Below are 23,554 nucleotides of genomic sequence, written 5' to 3'. Positions count from 1 at the left end.
AGAGTGGAAACATTAGTTATTAAATTGCCTCCTCCCCAAAAGGCTTTATTAGATACATATGGAGTGAGGTTCGGTCCTTGGCTGCCACCTTCCTCGTTTGCTGAGGTGTCGTTCAGCTCCTCTCTCTTCCTCTTGGTGCTAATGTGTGTCTCCATCCTTTCCTCAGTGAACTTGAGGGTTAGCTTGTCCTTGGAGACCTTGAGCAGCACCTTGGTGCGCCTCGGGTCGCATCCCACATGGACTTGGTGTGCCGGGTGGGGTGCCCAAGGCGCCAGTGGCACAGCTGGGCCTGGGCTGCTCCTGTTCTTCTGACTCTTGCTGGGTGCTGCGTGGCCCCCCACCCCCACCCCAGTCAGGGATGTGCAGAGCTCCCACCACCAAAGACTTGAAATACTTTGTATCTTTCTCAAGGGTCTGGGTAGTATGGTCTTTTATGTATTTATTTACCTCCTGGTTTTGTTTTCCATATTTTGTTTCTGTTAGGAGAGAACATTGGAATTATTCTCTAAGCTATCTGAAGAGAGCGACTCAATGCACCTGGGTCAGGCGGTCTGTGGGCATGAAGTGGTTGGGAGAATCCAAGAACATGGTGGTGAATGGCAGGAGGAGTGGAGGCAAGTTGTCTAATGACCATCAGCAGAGTCAATCAAAATTGCAGCACTCGGGAAAGGAGGCCGCGAAGGCTGGCAAACACGCAGTTGAGAGGAGGTCAAGCAGATGTATGTACACAGTGCAACTGTCTCTTTTCATTGTGATCTGGGTGGTAATTCTTTACAGTTTGTAACTTGTGTTCTGCCTTTATTGTTTTCAGAAAATTTGTTCATGTTCTCATACTTAACTTTTTTTACCCTTTGAAAGTTGACAATTCCTACTCTCATCTGACATACACACTCTAGTTTAATGCTTAATATAATTAATTATGCTCTTATATCCATGACTTTAAGTTATGTTTTGTAGAATGTACATCTGAGAGTTTAGTCTGTTCTATAAAAAATATTAAAGTACTGCTGCTGGATTTCCTACAAGTTCAAACTATATTTTTTACATCTGATGTAAGTATGTCTTTCTTTGAAAACTTAGCAATATGAATAATCAAGTCAACTCTACAGAACAAGTGGAATTTAGGGCAACTTCCCAAATTGTTGCCATTTTTTCTATATATATGGGGTGAACAGTTGTTTATCCTGACACTGGAGCACTGGTGATAATGAGTAACTTTTTTACCTTGCTTACCTCTTGGTAAGAAGGAGGCTACTAGTTTTTTTTGTTTTGTTTTGGTTTTTTTTTAGATTTTATTTATTTATTCATGAGAGACACACAGAGAGAGAGAGAGAGAGATAGAGTCAGAGCGAGAAGCAGGCTCCACACAGGGAGCCCGATGTGGGACTTGATCCTGGGACTCCAGGATCACGCCCTGGGCTGAAGGCAGGCTCTAAACCACTGAGCTACCCAGGGATCCCTACTGTTCAGAGTTCAAGAAATAGTTCTCTTTTTTTCTTAATTTATTTGAGAGAGAGAGAGAAAGCATGTGCACGTGCATGAGTGGGGGGAGGGGTAGAGGGAGTGGGACTGTTTAAACACTCTCAGCCGAACGGGGGCTCCATGCAGGGGCTGTATGCGGGGCTTGCCCCCAGAACCCTGAGATCATGACCTGAGCTTAACTGATTGAGCCACTCAGGTGCCCCAAGAAATAGCTCTTTTGAGAGCAGGAAAGTGCCCCAGGATAAGTGTGAACCTAAGTAGGCAGCTATATGAAGATAATCCAACAGTGGCCATATTAAGGAGGATAGTTTTCTCTGTTTTTGTTTCTCCTGGTTGATATAGTGCCACTACAAAATAGCCTTAGTTTGTGTTGTAGTTGGCCTGCCTTGAGTAGAGTTGAATTTGCCTGGGATTTGCAGCAGTTTCAGATAGATTGCACCAGTTCTGATTGATTACCTTCCTACCATTTAGAGGTTTAAGCAATTTATTGAGCCCAGGCTGCCCTTAACCTTTCTACATTAGAACAGTTCACTGTTTCTGTAAAAAAACTAGGCAGAAAGCCCTGCTTGGGATAAGAGTTAGGCAGAGAGCCCAAGACTGAATAGATCGTCCTCCTCATGGACACCTGCTCACTCTGGAGCATTGTGATGGGAACCTGAAGGAAATGAGAAACGTAGTGACCATAGCAAATGATATTGGCTCTAGTCAGTAAATTAGACCACTTTTTTTTTTTTTTTGGTTGTTTTTTTTGTTTTGTTTTTTCAAATACCTCTTGGCCTCCGTCTGTGCGTTGTTGAGCAAAAGGTCTTAAGTAGTTTAATTGTTAGAGGTACATAATGTAGAAGATGGTCATTACATATGCTACACTTTGCCAAGTATAGACCAATTCTGAGGGCAGGCTGGGAAAATCCAGAGAGTGTAAAGATGGACAGCATCACATTGAATGCCACTGGACAAGAATGGTACAAAGTGAGAGCTAACAATGAAGCAAAGTAGAGCTGTGCTCCGTTGTCAGTAAACTACAGTGACTTCCCTAACAACAGAGCCACCAAGTATGTGATGCAGAAACGGACAAAACTGAAGGGAAAAATAGATAATTCAGCAGTAATTTGAAGACTTCAGTTCCCCCACTTTCAATAATGAATCAGACAGCTAGACAGAAGATCAACAGGAAAGGAAAACTTAATACCCTAAACCAGTTCTTCCTGACAGATATCTATACAATGCTCCACCCAACAATAGCAGCATGCACAATCTTCTCAGGTGCGCATGGAACATTCTTCAGGGTAGACCATAGGCTAGGCCATGCAACAAGCCTCAATAAATGTTAAAGGATTGGAATCATACAGTGTATGTTCTCTGATTACAGTGGATTAAAATTAGAGATGAATAACCAGTGAGTTAAAGAAGAAATCCAAAGGAAATGAGAAAGTACTTCAAGATGATTGAAAATACTAACATACTAAATACAACATACTAAAACTTACAGGATGCAGCTAAAGCAATGCCTAGAGGGAAATGTATAGTTGTGAACACCCGTATTAAAAAAGAAGAAAGAGAACTCTTCATCAGTAACCTAACTTCTTACCTCAAAACACCAGAAAAAAAAAAAAAAAAAAACCCAAAGCAAGCAGAAGGAAAGAAATAATAGAGTAGAAATTTACAAAATATAAGGACACCAGAAACAGAAGGACAACAGAAAATCAGCAAAGCTAAAAGTGGACTCTTTGAAAAAAAAATCAGCAAAATTGGCAAACCTTTACCCAAGACTAACCAGTTAAAAGAGAAGACTCAAGAATGAAAGATGACATTACTACTGCCTCACAGAAATAAAAAAGGTTACAACTCAGTATTCTGAACACCTGGATACCAACATGTTAGAAAACCTAGATTAAATAAACAAATTCCTAGAAAGTAACAAACTACCAAAACTGATTCAGGAAGTACAAAATCTGCATAAGCCTATAGCAAGTAAAAAGGTTGAATCAGTATTTTTTTTTTAAATACTGCTAAGAAAATCTCAAGTCTAGATGGCTTTGTTGGTGAATACTGGCAGATATTTAAAGAAAAATTAACTCCAATCCTTTCCTGTTCCAAAAAACAGAAGGGAAGGGAGCACTTCCTCATTCAATGAGACCAGTATTATTCTGCCACCAAAACCAAAAACATCACATGGAAAAATACTCAAAAACTACAGACCAATATCTCTAGTAAATATGGATTAAAAAATCCTCACTAAAATACTCAAAAACCAAATCCCGCAAGAATAGGAAGAGTTCCTTTTTTTTTAAGATTTTATTTATTTATTCATGAGAGAGGCAGAGACATAGGCAGAGGCAGAAGCAGGCTTCCTGGGACCCTGATCTGGGACTCGATCCCAGGACTCCGGGATCACAACCTGAGCCGAAGGCAGACGCTCAAGCACTGAGCCACCCGGGTGTCCCACTTTGTCCCAAAGTGGGAAGGGTTCTGTAGCATAAGCAAGTGGGATTTAAGTGCAAAGTTGGCTTAATATCTGAAATTAATGTAATACTATCACATCAATAGCATGAAGGACAAAAACCTTATGATCATTCCAGTGGATACAGACACTGACAGGGTAAAAACACTCGACAAGCTGGGAATAGAAGGAAATTCTTCAACCCAACAAAGGAGGTCTACAAAAACCCATAGCTTATGCCCTATTTAGTGGTGAAAGATTTCCACTAAATGCTTTTCCCCTAAGATCGGAACAAGACAAGAATATCTGTTCTCACCACATCTATCAAGCCTTGTGCTAGAGGTTCTAACCACAGCAATTAGGCAAAAAAATTAACAAAAAGGCATCCAGATGGAAAAGGAAAAAGTAAAATAATCTCTTTTCAGATGATATGATTGTGTGTATAAAAAATTCTAAGGAATCCATTTAATTGTTGGAACTACTAAATGAGTTTAGCAGGATAGATCAGTATGCAAACAATAAAAGTATAGAACTTACACTGTGAAAACCTCAAGTCATTGTTGAAAGAAATAAGACCTAAATAAGTAGAAAGACATCCCATGTTCATTGATTAGAAGACAATACTGCTATGATGGCAATACTCCCCAAATGATCTACAGATTCAGCGCAGTCCCTATCAAAATCTCAATTGGCTTCTTTGCAGAAATTGGCAAAGCTGATCCTAAAATTCTTACAGAAATTCAAGGGACCCAGCGTAGCCAAAACAGTCTTGAAGAAGAACAAAGATGGCATACCCACACTTCTCATTTTCAAAACTTTAAAACTTCAGTGTTACATTGGTGTGTCGCTAGACCTATATCCATGGGATAGAATTGAGGGTCTGTAAATAAACCCTCATGTTTTCAGTCAGTTGATTTTTGACAGGGACGCCTGGGTGGCTCAGCAGTTGAGCATCTGCCTTGGGGTCAGGGCGTGATCCAAGGGTCCCGGAATCGAGTCCCACATCAGGGTCCTTGCATGGAGCCTACTTCTCCCTCTGCCTGTGTCTCTGCCTCTCTCTGTGTGTCTCTCATGAATAAATAAAATATTTTTTAAAAATTGATTTTGACAGGCATGCCAAGAAAATTAAGTGGGGAAAGAATGGTCTTTCAGTAAATGATGCTGGGAAAATGATATCCACATGCAGAAGGATGAAGTCGGACTGAACCTCACACTATGAGTGAAAAATTAACTCAAAATGGATCAAAAACGTTAATTATAAAACTCTTAGGAACAGATGTATACATTTTCATGACTTTGGATTAAGCAGTCGTTTCTTAAGACACTAAAAGCACAAGGAACAGAAGAAAAATGAAAAGATAAATTGAAATTCATTAAAGTTACAGACTTTTGTGCTTTAAGGAATAACATCAAGAACTGGAAAAGATAACTCACAGAAGGGGAAAAAAACATTTTCAAATCACATATCTAATAAAGGACTCATATTTAGAATATACAAGGAATTCTTACAAGTCAGCAGTAAAAAACAAACTGCAATTCAAAATGAGCAGGGGAATCTGAATAGACGTTTCTCCAAAGATACACAAATGGCCAGTACGTGAAAAGATGCTTGAAATCATTAGTCATCTGGGAAATGCAAATCAAAACCACAAACTACCACTTCATAACCGCTAGAATGTGTCAAACTAGAAGGACAGATGGTAGCAGGTGTTGGGGATGAGGTGGAGAATTTAGAAACAATCACACAACTGCTGGTTGGAATGTAAAATGGTGCGGCCACTTTGAAAAACAGTTTGGCAGTTTCTCAAAAGGTTAAACATGGAGTTACCGTATGACCTAGCACATTTATTATGTGCCTAAGAGAATTGAAAACCTAGGTATATACACAGAAACTTTTATATGAATGTTCATAGAAACATTGTTTGTAATAACCCAAAAGTTGAAACAGCCCAGTGTCCATCAGCTGATGAATGAACTGGCAAAATGTGATCTATCCAATGAAATATAATTTGACCATAATAAGGAATAAAGTACTTCTGTATGGTACCACATGGATGAACTTGAAAACATGCTGATTGAAAGGAGCCAATCACGGAAGACCTCATATCGTATAATTTCACCGATATGAAATTTTCAGACCAGGCAAATCCATAGAGACAGGGAGTAGATTAATGGTTGCCAGGGGCTGTGGGGAGGGAAAAGCAATAATGACTGCTCATGGATCTGGGATGTGTTTTGGGAGTGATGAAAATGTTCCAAAATTGATTGTGGTAATGGCTACACAGTTCTGTGGATATATTAAAAGCCATTGAACTGTATGCTTTAAATGAGTGAATCATATGGTATGTAAATTGCATTTCAATTAATAAAACAACTTGGATAGCTACATGCAAATGATTTGATGGCAAAACATATACCTACCTTTTGATGGTAGAGATTCACATGTTTAGTATTTAATTTGTTTTTTTGAAAGAGTGTAGAAAGGGTTATGCCTCTCACTGTGTGTTTCGTTCTTCCACACCTTAGTTGTGAGAGGCTTAAAGTTAAACTGTTGGTGTAACTAAGTGGCTAAAAATTTTAGACTGTCATTGACCTACAGGGCAGGCTTTAGTAAGCCCTTGATGAAATTTCACCCAGACGAGTGTAGCCTTCCTTTCCTCTCTCCCACACTGTGTTTCTTCCACCACCAAACCCAATTACTTCAATTAGGTATCTCCAGCACTTCCCTGATTTTATCCATTTGTTCAAAAATCTGTTTCAAACAGGTTAGAAATCGCCCTGTCATTCTCTCTACTTTTCCCATTTCTGCTACCTAACTCTGTGATGATGGATGAGTTTCCTAACCTGTGTGCTCCTGTTACCAGCAAAGTGAGGATAGTTCTCATCCACCTGCCCAAAAGCAGGAAGGTGAAGTGAACTCCTTGGGACTCCGTTTGGTACTTGAGATCCACCCTTCTGGCACTTACTGCAGAGCGTTTCTTTGCTCCCCCGCAACTCTCCCCCAGTCTGTAATGGCACTTGATGCGGTCTTGCTATGGTAATGAGCATTCACTCATCCCCTGTTTTTCATCTTCCTTGAAGGTGTTTGAGCTCAAGATTCTTACACCTAGTGAGACTCTGTTCTTGGGAAACCTGATAATATCATCTAATCAAAATACTTTCCATATTATTGTATTTGGTTTTCTGTTTATGCAGCAGGTATCCAGTTCTTAATTAAACAGAGTGAAACAAGTGATTTCAATTTTTTAAAAAGATTTTATTCATTTATTCATGAGAGACACAGAGAATCAGAGATACAGGCAGAGGGAGGAGCAGGCCCGGGATCATGCCCTGAGCCGAAGGCAGACGGTCAACCACTGAGCCAACCAGGCATCCCAGTAATTTCAATTCTTAATTACCAACTTGAGAGGGCAGTGAAGCTAAAGGTTTTACAGGTAAATTTAAATTTAGTTTTCAATTTGGGTTACTTTTCTTTCATTTTCTTTTCACAGGTAATGGTAATTCAGGATTTGAAGGACAGAGTCGCTATGTACCATCTTCTGGAATGTCTGCCAAGGAACTCTGTGAAAATGATGACCTGGCGACCAGTTTGGTTCTTGATCCCTATTTAGGTTTTCAAACACACAAAATGAATACTAGGTAATTGTAAGTCTTTATCCTGATGTGGAGCAGATGATGATGTTGAATTTAAGGAAAGAGATGCTGATTTTACTTTTAGTCACAACTTAAAATGACATTAAAGGAAAGGTCTTTGCTGTAGAAGATTTTCTATATGTGAGCCAAGAAAAGCAACAAAAGCTTCTAAGGGTCTTGTCAGTTTTAATTCTGTGTTCTTATTTTATCTCAGGCTGTTTCTATTAAAATATAAAGCTGGAGGCATCTCATATTCTATTTTAAATGTTAATGATAGTTATCTTAGCTGAAAGAAAAACCTTGTGAAACCTTGAAAATGTATATGATTTTTTTTCTACTCAAAGTGGGTTATATCAGTGTTTTTTTCATGATTTTATTATAGACTTTCTTCTTTTAAATAATTGCAACTGTATATAAAGAATTTTGCCATCATGTTTAATCTTTGAGATTCAGCTAATCATTGTAAGAAAGAGAATATTTTTAAAGACATGCTTCTGTTCAGCACACAGATAAGAGATGTGTATGTGTTTTGAGTATCCCTCACCATCTTGTATAAAATAGTGTTACACTGCTTTTGAAATCTGTAATCCTTTTAAATTTTTTAATTCATATTCTCTTAAACATCATTCCTCCCCCAAAAAAGGCCCTTAGACAATTTCATAATTGCCACCAGACACTAAGTCAGAACATTACAACTTTTTTTACCTCCTGAGTGGCGAAGGGTTTTCAAGGCTAATGGAGTATAACTGCAGGGATTGAGAATGTAGAGCAGGTCTGGGCCACTAATCCCTCCTATGTTCCTCATACTTGGTGCTGGTGTTTTGTAGTTCCAAGGCCAGTGACCACACTAGAGGGATGTGACCACCAGGTGACTGGTCACTGATAGTTGGGGAGGGAGAGTGAGTAAAGGTGATTAGAGGAAAATCTTGTGCCATTTCCCCGTTTAATTCAGTCCCTTGCTAAAATTTAAAACAAGAGACTGTATGATTCATTTATCAGTATATTCTAAATCCAGAAAGAACAAATTCAGACAAAAATGAGACTCTTGGGGATCCCTGGGTGGAGCAGCGGTTTGGCGCCTGCCTTTGGCCCAGGGTGCGATCCTGGAGACCCGGGATCGAATCCCACGTCGGGCTCCCGGTGCATGGAGCCTGCTTCTCCCTCTGCCTATGTCTCTGCCTCTCTCTCTCTCTCTCTGTGTGTGTGTGTGTGTGTGTGTGTGTGTGTGTGTGTGTGTGTGTGACTATCATAAAAAAAATGAGACTTTTTTTTTGTTTTTTTGTTTAAGATTTTTATTTATTTGAGAGAGAGAGAGAGAATGAATGAATGAATGGGGACAGAGGGAGAGGGATGAGCAGGGAGCAGGAAGCAGGCAGCCTGAAGCAGGGCTCCATCCCAGGACCCTAGGACCATGACCTGAGCCAAAGGCAGACGCTTCACTGACTGAGCCACCCAGGCACCCCGAGTCTTTGGTACTTTCATGTGTTTTCCTGTCATCATAGATCTACCCTTGCTAAAATGAAGTGACAAGTTTGAGTGGATTTGAGAACTTATTTAAATAGCTCCCTGCCATCAGAGGGATGCCTTTTTTTAAGTAGGCAGCTGGGAGGCTGTTGTCTGGAAGATTAGCAGGATTGGTTGTTCTAGTATCCAATTAAAATCTGGATTGCATTATTTTAAGTCCATTTCCCTTCTTTCCCCAGTGAGGCCCACTCTCATTCTCCTAGAAGGTCCTAATAATATTTAAGAAATGTGACTCACTTTCACATAACAGTCTTAGATATTCAGAGTATTACTACAAAGGCCCATAATTATGACCTGGAATCATGAAGAAAGAGGTTCTGTTCTTTACGCCTGTATATTGAAATATAGAAGCGTACAAGTCATCTTAGAAAGTACTGCATCAAAATTAAAGCAGAAGTTTCACTGGTTTAGGAAAGAACTCCTATGTATTCAATCTCCCCTTCCCCTGTCATTCTTTGTTTCAAGAGTTGAGCAGTTACCTGTTACTGGCTTCTGCAATAGGAAACAACTCATATGTTTAAATAAAAGTCCTCCTTGACAACAGCTTCCCATAATTAGCTTACGTGTGAGTCACTTGGGGAGTTTAAGATGCATGTTCTGATTCAGTAGCTGTGGGCTGGGGCCTGAGATGTTCCATTTGTAACAAGCTGCCACCTCTACTTGGAGTAGCAGGTCCTAGGCCATCTGGCCTACTGAGCTTTGTTGTGATGTAATAAGTGGATAAAAAGTTCTTAATCAGTAGTTTCCTAGGCTCATTTAAAAACAATGCAGCCTGGGGCACCTGGGTGGCTCAGGTGATGATCTCAGGATCATGGGATTGAGCCCTGTGTCAAACTCTGTACTCAGCACAGAGTCTACTTGAGATTCCTCTGCCCCCCCGCCACCAGCTCACACACATACACGTGTGTTCTCTTTCAAAAATAAATAAAATCTTTTAAAAAATAAAAACACGCCGTCCTAAGATGTAAACTTTCAGGTTACTCCACAAATCTGATTAAAATTCAAGACGTTACTGTATCCAGGTACCTCTAAATTAAAATGCAGGATCCAAAATCGGTTAAATCACATTAAACATTCAGAGGAAAACCTATATTCCTGTTTTCCAGTACAGTATGTAATTCTACTCCTAGAGTTCCAGGAGTAGCCATTGGTGGTGGAGATGGTTGTGTTGTGCCCTGTCTAAAACAGGTTGGCCAATGGCAGCATCGGCACCCTGGGCCCATGTGACTGAGCCAGCAGTGCTGCTGTGACCCTGAGCACTGACTGCCTTTCACCAGAGGCATTTATTTCAAAAGTGCTTTTTTTTTTTTAATACAGATTTTTTTTTCAAGATTTTATTTATTTATTCATGAGAGACAGAGAGAGAGAGAGAGAGAGAGAGAGGCAGAGACACAGGCAGAGGGAGAAGCAAGTTCCATGCAAGGGAGCCCAACGTGGGACTCGATCCCAGGTCTCCAGGATCAGGCCCTGGGCTGAAGGTGGCTCTAAACCGCTGAGCCACCTGGGCTGCCCAGTACTTACAGATTTATTTCAGAGAGAGAGAGAGTACATGTGGGGAGCCAGAGAGGGAGAGGAGAGAGAGAGAGAATCCTCAAGCAGCTCCCCACTGAGCATGGGGAGTGGGGCTCCATCCCACAACCCTGAGATCATGATCTGAGCTGAAACCAAGAGTCAGATGCTTAACTGACTGAGCCACCCAGAGGCTCCCATTTCAAAGGTCTTTTGACGGACTCTCTTGTAAGCTGCCTTTTGGGGAATACACAGAAGTTTTATTAATGAAGCTTGTTAATCTTAGTGAAAGGCATATGTGTTCATTTAATCTTAGTGGAGTTACTTGAAAATAAAACTTTGTCTTCCAATTCTTCACCTTTTGAACAAGAATTTATTAAAATGTTGACTTCCATCATTCTCAAAGGTACCATTTTATGGGAAATGAGGAAAATCAGTAGTGCTGCATTAGAATAGTTTTGACTATTTCTTAAATTATTAGTTTATGGACTTCTCTTTCTTTGGGGGTGAAAGATGTAATTGGAGCTTGGATCCTCATTGTCGAAGCTTGTATGTCTGTCACCTGTAGGAGTGATCTCGTTCCCATGTTTGTGCATCTGTAATTTGTCCTTTCTGTTTCTCTATTTTATGCCCTCTTCCCCTCCCTCTGCTTCTTTCAGTGTGCCATCAGAAACCATGTTCAGATACAGTAGATACTTAATGGTTTAAGAATATCTCTAGCTGGCTCTGTTTATGAATGCTTATGTTTTAATCTTGATAAATCCCTACATTTATGAACAAGTAAGTCAGAATTGTAGCACAACTATCTAGAAATGATATAAAAATAGTAACTTTAGTTTATTGAGAAATATTTAGATCTAATTGACTTTTGTCAACTATGAAAATTAAATTCTTCAATTTTTTTTTAAAAATATTTATTCATTCATGAAAGACACAAAGAGAGAAAGGCAGAGATGCAGGCAGAGGGAGAAGCAGGCTCCAGGCAGGGAGGCCAATGTGGGACTCGATTCCAAGACTGCGAATCATGCCCTGAGCCAGGGGCAGGCGCTCAACTGCTGAGCCACCCAGGCATCGCTAAATTCTTCCTTTTAACCAGAGAACAGAGTTGCTGCTAGTCATGCCTCTGAATTTTTATTTTTTTAATGTCTAATAATTTAACAAGCACGTGGAGAGGTGATAGCGTAAAGCAGGCTGGACACCTTCTGTAATGCCCCTTGTTGTAGGTAGGCGACCTGACCCGGAGGTTTCCTTCTCCTGGGTGAGTGGGGGGGACGCTGAGCAGGAGATAACAAAAAATGGGAAGAGTCCTCACAGGATTTTTGGGACTTTTAGAATTTTTCTCTATTTTTCTAATGCAAACTACACTTCAGCCTATCTCCTCTTTCCACTGCTGAAACCATCTTAATTTTAATTTTGCTTGTTTATGTATGTGATTTCTTTGTATCCAGTATGGGATGTGAAATTATAAATCACTTGAAATGTCACTTTAAAATCAAGTGCTTGATTAGAAAACATAAAGACATTTTTAGGTCTTCTAACTTAATGTGATCAAGAGAGGAAGGATGTCGTGTGGGAAGGAAAGAATTGTGGCATATTGGCCTTTGTTAGTATGCTGAGTCTGCCAAGGCCTCACAAAGCTCTGAGTGTCACAGCATTTTAAGGACTTGTGGGACAACTAATATTATAAGTCTGTTTAGAACTTATAAATACAACTTACACAAATAGTTTTTATTGTTGTTGTTTGTTTTTGCATTTATATAGCGCCTTTCCTTCGAGGAGCTCAAGGCATTTTTCAAAATCTGACAGTTTTCCTCACAACAACCCTGTGAGGTAGGTAGAGTGCATTACAAACAATAATAAGATACCAACTAACCTGTTTCAGCCTTTATGATGTTCTTTTATGTTAAGTAATTGGAGGTGTCAGCATAAACACGATTTTTAGAACATTTTGCAAACCTTTTAAAATAGTTTGGTCTCAGTAATAGCTGTATTTAAAAAACCACTTGTACTCCATAACAGGGTAATTTTAAAAGAAAGCATTCATCAAAAGATCAGGAGTCACTCCCTGGGATTAGCTGAGCACTGATTGCAGGACTCAGCCAGGTATGTCTCTGGTGGTTGTTTCCTTTCAGGTCAAGAAGGAATGAAGAGCTGTGATTCTAGCATGATTCCTCAGCATCTACAAACTGTCCGTGTGCAGTTGAACTTTCTTCAAAGGGGGAAATGTGTTCACAATGTTGCTTCACAGTCTTCTTATTTTATATCTTAAATATTTGAGCATTTTCTCTCTCTTCCTCTCTCCTTCCCTTGCTCCCTTTTCTCTGTCCCCCACCCTTCTCCCCCTCCCTCCAGTCAGCTCTTGGGTGTACATGCTAATGGAAGGGCACAGTAGTACAGCTAATACAAATCTGCAACTTCCCTTCATTGCCACAGTGGTCACTTGGGTTTGGAAACAGAAAATCCAAATAGCAAGAAAACCTGGGAAGTCAGTCTCTGGAAAGAGTGGGGAACAGGTGTGTGGGAGTGTGAATTCATGTTTTTTTCTGCCCTTTTTAATAATAAATGACTTAAGTGACATATTTTTGTATTTCTTTTATCAGACATTGATCAGAGGTGTGGAGAGAGAAATGTTTGGTTTATTTAAAGTTCTAAAGATTATACGTATTAAGAGAGGGAAGAGGGACGTACTGATTTGGAAATGCCAAATATCTGTCTCTTGCCTCCCCTGCCACACCATTTGGCACCCCCCAAATACTAAATTCAAAAGTATATATTTGTGTCTACCCTTCTTGCTGTCTGTGGCTGGGCTCTGTGCTATGCTCAATGGCGAACACAAGTCAAATCCTATTCTGATCATGAAACAACACCAGAGGGCCCTCAGAGTCCACAGGAGAGAGTAGGACTGGGCCCAAGGCCTGGGTAATAATAGTCACTCCATTAACAACCTTCATTAGGCTTTGTTTTCTGCATTTATGGAACAAGAGGGTTGTTTCACAATAACCTAAATATTCTTCTAGCTTTAAGAACTGTGGCATGAGGATAGCGTTGTAGGTTTAGAATGATTGTGCTTAAGGAGAGGACAAAGGGTATTTTTCTCCTCAGTTAATAGAAAATCACTTCACTTTTTCTAGGGTTTTCAGTGCCTTTTGCTCTGGCCCTATTAGTTGTAATAATCTTATGTCACTAAGTAATTTTATCTCTCCGTAGTATTTGTTATAATGGGATTTGACTTGAACTGTCAGCCAGGTGATTTTGATATACTTCTATAAGATTATTGAAAACTGTCTTGTTTCCTTCCTGTCTGCACCCAGAACCATTTCTTCCTCCTTTGCCTCACTATCATTTCACGCCTATAACAGCCAACTGAGACAGTAAGTTTTGACAGTAAATTACATCTTAGGTGAAATGGAAGTTCCTGCCAGTGAGAAATAGTAAGGGACAGTTCAGAGGTTTTATGTTTGAAGCAATAGAACTCAGGAAAGCAGAAACAAAGCCCAGGAGAAGCAGCGGAATAGTACTAAATTGACAGTTGATTCTTTTGGTTTTAGCATATAAATTGTTTGGCATCATGAACAAAGAGTAAGCAAAACTAAAGTAAGCTGGCAGGCATTTTTAGATAGGGAGGAACATGTTTCAGGAAGTGGAGAGCACCCAGAAAGCCTGTCAGGAAGAGCCAGCATCCATTCCAGGTCTGTAACTTATTTTTCTGACACATTCTCAAGAGCTTTAGGTGAATTTAGCCTGGACTTTGGCTTGCTTTCTCATGCATCAAGCCATGCGGTGTTTTAAAACTGTCACCATTGGTTAGTTCTACATTAAACATGGAACGATGGCTTGGCTCTTTCTGTGCTTCGTAGCCCTGCCACTTAACATCGTAGATTTATTCATTGTATTCACTGTAAGTGAACTAGTGCTTTTCTCTTTACTCCACAAAACATGAATTTCCTGCCATTTCATATTCTATATTGCCGACAGCTACTGGGTTGTCTGGTCTGTCCTTGGTGTGCAGAGAACTTCATAGTGTAGGGTTACGGCAAGGAGGGTTTAGGTTTTCTAAGAAACCCAATCTTGACAAAATCGCTTGTGGTGGTTACAAGTAAGTAGTTTAATATTCTATCTGTGATGGTATGGATGTTTCCATAATTCTGCAGCTGATTTTTAGATCATTTTAGTGGTAGTTCTCTGACACCATATTCTGACAGCCTAGTTGAAGACTTCTGAGTTTAAAGGATTTGCACTCTCCCACCTGTGAGGGCTGGTGTGAGGGCTGGTATGCTAATTGATTGAAATGGAAGATAATCTAGGGTATTATCCATTTATTCATATGATCTCTCCAGGATGTGCTTGAAGTCTTTCTCATAGTTCTGCTTACTAGTCATGAGAAACACTGAAACTTGAATCTCTGGCTGGTTAGTTCCCAGAGGTGTCAGCTTGCATTTCTAGAGTGGAAGTCCTTAGAGGTCCTGTCCAGTAAATAGTATATACCCATTCAGGGTCTCATGTCTTCTCTCTTCCTTGTTCTAGTACTTTCCCTCAATATTGCTGGCCAAGCTGACTCCCTCAGTCCCAGTTCAACTCTTTGAATTCACCCTCATTAAGATCCTCTGCCTAGACTTCCTCTCACTTTGCCTGCCGCCTTTTGATTCTTTCCTGACAATGGTAATATTCTGCTTTTTCTTTAGAAAGCTGAAATCACCACTTTCCTCATTGCTCACATCACTGTCAACTCCAAAACCCCTTCCCAAACAGACCTTACTCCTTAGTTCTGGTTTCCATACTTGAAAGTGCTGTAGCGTGTAGTTTGTACCCTGCTAACTTGCATTAGGAAAGCGATTCCTTGCTTTTAACCCTTGGATGCATGTATGTTTCTCTCAGTCCCTATGGAGTTTTCCATTCAAGAGCAGTGGTCATGTTTTTCCCCATGCCACCTGTGTACCAGCACCTAATAAAGAATTCTTGGTGAGATACTGTGCCTTCAAATCTCACTGAAATTTATGAAGGCCTTTGTTATAGCTTACCTGGAAAAAAAATTCTGCTTAAATGCTTCCTGTGCTGGAATTCATGCCAGGTCTTACTTCCATGTTAGCATGTTCAGGGGCTACAAGATATGCAATTTTAATTGTTGGAGTAAGATGCGTTGTTCAAATATATTTTCTCCTTGACCACTAATAGTTTCTTCTTAACAGTTTATTTGAACAGCAGTCTAGCTCCTTTTTGTTGTTGGACGTTAAAAAAAAACAAAACAAAACTTTGAGAAGATAGACCAAAGGAATTTGACATGAGAAGAAATTTTGAAATTAAGGTCCAAATACCTTTAATCATAGTACATGTTTTAGAGAACACAGCTTTAGAATAAGGGGCTTTACCAACTGAAGTCTTTCTTGGACCATGATTGCATCATGCCTAACAGTACAGTATTTTGAAGGCATCATGGCTAGTGTTATTATAGAAGCCTTTCAAAATTCTACCCCAACAGTTTTTCCTTTGGCATCACCAATTTAGCAACATTACCGCTAGAGTTGTGCTTTTTGCAAAACTCTTTGCTCTCTGATTGCACTTACCGAAGATTAATTTGACATGAGTGTTAGAAAACTCAAGGTGTATTTCAGGACCTCTTGGGATATTACTTGATTTGGGGCTTTTCTAACTGTGCACATGGAGAATGTTCTGTTTATGGCATGATTTTTGTTTGCTTCATCCCTCTGAAGCTCATTGCCTTGCACTCTTCTGGCTTGATTCTGCATGTTTTTAAAAATTCTTGTCATTCTAACTCTTAATTAGACGTATTCTATTCTAGATCTTTCATTTTATACCATCCAAAGTAGATGACTAGCGTGAGCCTGAATCAAACAGCTTTCGTTTGAGTCATCTGGTCATTTCTCAGTTAAATGAGGTAACAGTAAAATAAAAATACCAAATACAGTTTGAAGAAAGAGAAGTTCTATTTCCTGGTGATAACTATTACTTGAACAGTAATTATCAGGATTATTGATTATTATCTTTTATTAAGTCTGGCTGTTTTTAGGTTATCTCTTATCTCAGGATCTCTTAACGTGGCCCAGGGATGATGGAAGATAACTAAAGTGAATGTTTTGATTTTGTTCAGATTTCGGCCTATTAAAGGAAGGCAAGAAGAACTGAAGGAAGTCATTGAACGTTTTAAGAAAGATGAACACTTGGAGAAAGCATTCAAATGTTTGACTTCAGGCGAATGGGCACGGCATTATTTTCTCAACAAGAACAAAATGCAGGAGAAATTATTCAAGGAACATGTAGGTTTTATTGATAAGATTAATACTGTTTTCAGTTTGGATAAGAGTAGAGGAAACTAAAGCTTAAATTTTAATGAACACTGAAACTTTAAGTCAATTTTGCATAATGCTGATGAGTGTGAAGATCTAATAATACATAGGATCATTTGTATGACTCTCCAAAGAGAAAACTTTGTCATCTAGAGGTGAAATTTACTGTGAACTTTTAGAGGAACATAGCCAAGCCAGTAGGTATTCAAATATGTGAAATTTAAAAATAAGAGAGTTTATTACTTAATGATCTTAAATGTTTTACATTGTTGATAATGATTTGCTTTTATAATTCTGAGCAAGTCTAACAGGATAAACAATTTAATACAAAGTTAATATCTTTTTTTCCCCCCGTTTAGGTATTTATTTACTTGCGAATGTTTGCAACTGACAGTGGATTTGAAATACTGCCTTGTAATAGATACTCATCTGAACAAAATGGAGCCAAAATAGTTGCAACAAAAGAGTGGTAACTATTATACTAGTATAAACCCATAACATAATTTTAATTAAATTTCTCTCTTAAATAACTGTTGAAGTGTTAAGAAAGTTGTGGGAAGGAGTAAAGCCAGAACATACCTTAATGGGGCCAGTGCAGTGCCAGCACCTCAACCCTGTGACCTGGGTCCAGGACAGTGAAATTAGAAATCTGGGTTGAACCAGATCTCGTCCCTAAGCCATTGTGCTTCTTGTTTTTCTTTTACTGAGTCTGAGTGCTTCTCTGCAATGAGGCTGAAAGCCAATGGGCACCAGGGCTGGAGAACCTGGCTTCCAGAGTCCGGCTCCTGCTGGCCTAAAGGAAGGTCAGATGAGAAGTCATAATGATCCTAGGAATTTCAGAGGTGGAAATTTCCTACTGCATTGCCTGCCTAAATACATACACAGACATATATATGCCCGGTTAAGTAAGAGTAGTGGAATTGAGTCCAGCTAGAAGGGATGAAAGCCATTTGCAAGGGAATATTTTATTATATTTTTCCTCTAATGCCTGTTCCTATCTTATCTCCCAGAAGAAGGAACATGTTGCCCCTCTCATAAGCTACCTTCAGTATTTTTTATAGCAAAAATGTTAGGATCAGGTGACTGAAAGTGGAATGATCAAAGAGCAGCACACTCAGGTCTCTTGGATAAGTGCGTGCGTGTGAGTGTGCATCGGAATGTATCCAACCTGCTACTCTGCTCCCCTGGCTCTCTGTCCGTGGATGTAGAGCTTTGAGGTCTTGTATTCCAGAACTGCGCTGTCAAGTACAGTAGACACCAGCCTGTGGCTCGTGGGCCTTTGAAATGTGGCCAGTCTGACCTGAGAAATGCTGTCAGTGTGATACTGGCAGATTTTGTATTAAACTGTATTCCCCATTGATTCTTCTACTGATTGTCTGCTAGAACAATATTGAGGGTGTGTTGGGTTACAAAAAAATAACTAAAAGTAATGTCATCTATTTTTTTTCTTTACTTTTTTTAATGTGGCTGCTAGAATGCTGAGGATTCTGTGTTTGGCTTCCATTCCATTTCTCTTGAATGGTGCTGCTCTAGAGGGTAGCATCCCAATCCTGGGTCCCCGTGACCTTTTACTACTGCTTGTCTCTGTCTTGAGACCTTCGTCCATTGTCACCAAGTTGAATTCAGTGGAGTGGGCATTTGAGTCCTTCCTGCCTGCAAAACACCCTAGCACCTGCCTGCTGCAGGGCATTCAGAGACATAGGTAGCACAGCACCTTCTGATTTCTCGTAGTGATGAGACAGCCTCCCAAGCAACCTTGGCACAAGGCTGAAGGCTTCTGGGGAGGGCAAGGCCGTGCCCAGATGGAGTTCCTGGGGGCTCGGCTAAAGTAGTACACACAACTAGGCCTTCTCAATTCCTGGTATTGATTGGACAGGCTTATTTTATTAAAAGAAGCCTTGTTATTTATAATTACTAGTAATTTTTAACATGACATATTTTAAATAGGAAACGAAATGACAAAATAGAATTACTGGTGGGTTGTATTGCCGAACTTTCAGAAATTGAGGAGAACATGCTACTTAGACATGGAGAAAACGACTTCAGTGTCATGTATTCCACAAGGAAAAACTGTGCTCAGCTCTGGCTTGGCCCCGCCGCCTTTATAAACCATGGTAAGCTGTGCTTCTCGGGCGGGCGCGCGAGTGGCGGGCAGGACGGCTAAGACTTAGCATGGCCTTGTCAGACCGTGTAAAATTGTGTCTCCCTTCAGAGGAGGTTGGCAGCGTGACTTCTTTATTTTTCCCACCAATTTATTGAACAAATAGTCCTGTAGTTTAACTCGAGACCTAAACTTCTATCAAAGATTGTAAAATTATGTGGAAAGCTTATTTCAGATTTCTGTAATTGTTCGTGTTTCAGATCTTATCTACAGTTAATTGACTTTATCTTTTGGACATTTTTCAGATTGCAGACCTAACTGTAAGGTAAGCAGAGACATTTTTTTATTTCAAATATTTTGTTTCTGCCTCAGGTATGAGTTTCTTAATGGGTCGATTGTATTTCAGTTTGTGTCAACTGGTCGAGACACGGCGTGTGTGAAGGCCCTGAGAGACATTGAACCTGGAGAAGAGATATCTTGTTATTATGGAGACGGGTTTTTTGGAGAAAATAATGAGTTCTGCGAGTGTTACACTTGTGAAAGGTAAAGTATCGAGTAAGGTAGTTGTGGGCGTGCACTAACATCACTTCCTCCTCACATGCAGGAGTGGTATTCTGTGTTCTGGTGTCATGCACCCGCACAGTGTATGTCAACAGTCAGAGATGCAGAGTTCTTGAGGGACTTTGGCACCTGGTCCTTTAAAGTCTTCTTACCAGCTTATTATTCTTCTGAGTAGGTCAGAATACCAACGTGCCTAAGGAGAGAATGAGAAATAACACACACACACACACACAGAGTGCGAGAGTGGGGTTGCCCCAAAATAGCAAGTGATATTCACTGCTGATAATCACATGAAAACCCTGAAGTTGTCTTGTGTATTACCAAGCTGTGGCTTCTCGAATTTTTATGTTTGTTTTAATTTTTTTAATTCAAGTTACTTGAGTTGACACACATCAGTATGTTAGTTTTAGATGTACAACATAATGATTTGGCATCTCTGCTGTGCTCACCACAGGAATTTTTATGTTTTGATATACATACTTTTCACATTCCTGGGTTCTGTTTTTTCCTTAATAAGGAACCTCTTGTGACCCATAAAGATTCTGGAGTCCTCATAGAAATCCCCAGATCTGACTTAGCAAGACTGCTGCTTCACACTCACTCATTGCACTGATTTCTGCATAGCAGAGCTCCCAGAGATGGCTTCACAAACTTGTCTTGGCTAGTGCTGCAGGAGGGCTTCTTACAAGGCAGTGCACATTCGTATAGGTCACATAGCGGAGTAAACCTGGATTTGTTGAATTTGTTTTTCTTGTACTGTGCTGGGCTCTTTATTGACCTAATGAATTCAGTCCTCACGGCAGTCCTGAGAGAAGAGTACTAGTCATGTGCCCATGTTGCGAGTACAGAAATTAAAGTGTCTGAATCCATTGCAGCGGAATGACAAAGCCCTAATTCTGCCCACTTCATACTGCTTTTACAAATATGAGCAGGATTGTCCAGTAGTACTACTTCTCCCTCTGAAAACACCCAGCTTGCAGCCAGCCAGCCTAGGGAGAGGTAGTGAATCCCCAACACCCCAGTTTCCTTCTTTCTAGGTAGTTTGGAGAATCCCCCTATGTCATGAGACAGTAGAAGCATGGAGTCACGATACTACCCCAGTCACTTCTCTCCCATCACCAGGGTCTTTGCCATAAAAAACGGCAGAAAACCTATTCCTGCTGCTGCTGAGAGAGTGGTATAAAAACTATCATTTACTACATAAAAAATGATTTGAGTGTTGATTGAATCTTAGACCAGCCCACAAAAAGACTTTTAATCCATTAAGTAGTTTAATTATACTTGAATAACACTTCAAAATCATTTTCTAGGGAGAACATAGTGTAGCACTTAGGTGCCTGAGATCTAAAATAGCCTGAGTTGAAATCCTGTGACTGACTGCACTTCAGTAGCTACATGATCCTGGACAACTTAGCTGCTTCTTATGCCTTAATCACCTCATCTGTAAAGTGGAGATAACGTTAGAAGCAATCTCACAGGGTCACCATGAGGATTAAATTTGTTATTTTATGTGAAGCATGTAGAACAGCACAGATGTTAACATAAAGTTATTTTGTGGTTTCTGGTTATTTGCCCATTAAAATGTAAGCCCCATGGAGGCAGAGATTTTTGTCCTTTTCACTTACTACCATATCCCCAGCATCCAGAACAGTACCTGGCACATAATATGTTCTTTTTTTAAAGATTTATTTTATTCATGAGAGAGACAGACATAGACATAGGTAGAGAGAAGCAGGCTCCTTACAGGGAGCCCAATGCGGAACTCGATCCCAGATCCCAGGCTCACACCCTGAGCTGAAGGCAGACACTCAACCACCGAGCCACCCAGGCGTCCCACATAGTAGGCTCTTGATAAATATTTGGTCATTGAATGAAGGAATGAGTGAACAGAGCAAACAGTATTCTAAATAAGCTTTTGGTGGCTATCCTGAAAAATGTAACTCCATACTCAGGATTCTGAACCAAACCCAAAGCAGCTCTTTTACCATAGTCTAGAATTGCACTTATCATCCTGTTCCTCAGGCAAAGTAGTACTCTGTAAGCTTCAGTTTCTCATTGGTCAGATGAATGTTACTCCAAACAGTAGCCATGGCTATTTTCAGACATTTGGAGCAGTTTGATTTTAAAGGTTGACTGCAAATATTTGTGACATTCTCAGGAACACCTGAGAGGGTAAAACTAGTTAAAGGGACTCCTTCAGTTATTCATCAGATAGTAACTGAGTAGTTAATTTATGTTAGGTCTAGTACATGCTGGGTCAACAAGACTTAGCATGATGCCAGCTATGAGAGCAGTGCAGTGAGAGGGACATGCACACATGTGCTCTGCCAGGAACTGTAGGTTGAGAAGAGGTGGCCCCGTGAAGAAATGGGTGAGCAGAAAGTTCACAGAGGCACTGAGATCATGGGTGAAGTGTCCAGGATGCATTTGATGCATGTTTCTGGCTCTAACTATCCTGATGATCACTATTGTGAATGTAATGCGTTCATAAGTAAATGCTATGGATTTTACTGCAGAAAATGTGAGGAATTCAAGTCTAATGAAGGACCAAAAAATATGAAGGGCTAGCTTATTTTTATATTGAAATATGTCTGATGATAACCAAGAAAACATTTCTAAAGTATAGTTAGAGGAGATTTGCGTTATCAGACCTCAAAAATAACTAAGAGACTATTGTCATCAACATTTGATGCTGTTGGCCCAGAAATACACAAACAGATAAAAGGACACAGAGGCGAATGTGTGTGTGATTCTGATATCACATTAGGAGAAATGATGATTTTTCCTAATGAATGATGTTAGTATCATTTGTTGTGCATCTGGAAGAAAACCAAGTTAAGTTCAAGATGGGTTAAAGATTTCAGTTTTAAAATACAATGCAAAATTGTTAGAAAAAAAAAATTAGACTATCTGCCTAAGCTTGGGGTAGTGGACATGTTTTGAAAGAAATAAGAAACAGTGACTACGAAAATGTCTGGTCAAAAGTAAAGTCAAAGACAACTGATGAACCAGAGGGAAAACAGTACACATGTGGCAAAGAGTAAATAATCCAAATAACAAAGAAGCTCCTAGAAACTCATAAGGAAAAGACAGACTCCAGAAGAGAAAGGTAAGGAGGATGCCTCACAGAAAATCATGGCCATAAACAAGGCAGTTAAAACACTAATTGGGTATTCATTGTCACTATCAAATTGGTAAAATTTAAGAGGAATACTCTGTAGTGCTGGTGAAGATGTGGAGAAACGGGCACTCATACACTGTTAGTAGGGCCACGAATTATCTGCAATAGTTCAAAATAAGTGCACCCTTTTACCTGGCAGTCAGTCCCATATGGAAGAATCTGTCCTGTGGAAATGTGAGTGGTAGTAAAGATTTGGTTTCTATAGCAATATAACAACAACAACAACAACAACAACAAAAAACCCTGCAAGTTTCAGTAACCATCAATGAGGAATGATAGACTATATCATGGAATGTGTATTCAGTGTAAAAATACAATTTTCAAAACATGTTCAGTTTAGATGTATTTGTACAAAATGTAATGATAAAGCTGATTGCTGAGTATTACTGTACATTTTTGTTTCGTTTTTGGTTTTGTTTGCTTAAAAACCAACCACATAGACTGGTGTACAGACTATGGTAAACAAATGAAGGATGACACACTGGCAGGCAGTTAACACTGGTACCTCAGGGCTCTGGGGGTGCAGGGTGGCTGACTGTCAACTTTTGCTGTATGGATTTAGATACTAGGATTGTTTTGCTTGTTGCAGCAAGCAGGAGCAAGTCTTACTTGCATAAGTTAGAAAAAATCAGGGAAGTAGAGAAGCAGATGAATGGTAGAGTACTTTAAAAAAAAAAAACCCTCTAATTTCCAGAAAAAAATAATTCCATCATGATCATTTGTATTTAAGCATACTTTTAATATGGCCCATTTTTCTAGATATGAACCAGAAATGTTAAAGGTTATAGGGAAGAGGCATGGAATATCTGAAAATGATGTAT

At 39.8% G+C, this 23,554-nt stretch overlaps 1 protein-coding gene across 7 annotated transcripts in view; it reads left to right on the top strand.

The window, feature by feature from the left end:
* KMT5B (lysine methyltransferase 5B) overlaps positions 1 to 23,554 on the top strand; it is a 55,805-nt gene that overhangs the window by 19,181 nt on the left and 13,070 nt on the right. For 5 of the 7 annotated variants that reach the window (XM_077862650.1, XM_077862647.1, XM_077862648.1 and 2 more), the window contains 8 exons: positions 484 to 719; positions 7,414 to 7,561; positions 12,350 to 12,418; positions 16,695 to 16,860; positions 17,250 to 17,359; positions 18,838 to 19,004; positions 19,297 to 19,316; positions 19,398 to 19,534. In XM_077862650.1, coding sequence (XP_077718776.1) covers positions 560 to 719; positions 7,414 to 7,561; positions 12,350 to 12,418; positions 16,695 to 16,860; positions 17,250 to 17,359; positions 18,838 to 19,004; positions 19,297 to 19,316; positions 19,398 to 19,534 — 977 coding nt within the window. In that variant the 5' untranslated portion in view covers positions 484 to 559. Of the gene's footprint in view, positions 1 to 483; positions 720 to 7,413; positions 7,562 to 12,349; positions 12,419 to 16,694; positions 16,861 to 17,249; positions 17,360 to 18,837; positions 19,005 to 19,296; positions 19,317 to 19,397; positions 19,535 to 23,554 lie in introns of those variants that run through there. The other 2 variants (XM_077862651.1, XM_077862646.1) reach the window with 2 other exon arrangements.

This window comes from Canis aureus, chromosome 21, assembly GCF_053574225.1.
Source record: "Canis aureus isolate CA01 chromosome 21, VMU_Caureus_v.1.0, whole genome shotgun sequence".
In the NCBI taxonomy this organism is placed as follows: Eukaryota; Metazoa; Chordata; class Mammalia; order Carnivora; family Canidae; genus Canis; species Canis aureus.
Note: the sequence above shows the minus strand (reverse complement) of the source record. Positions and strands in the feature narration are given on the sequence as shown.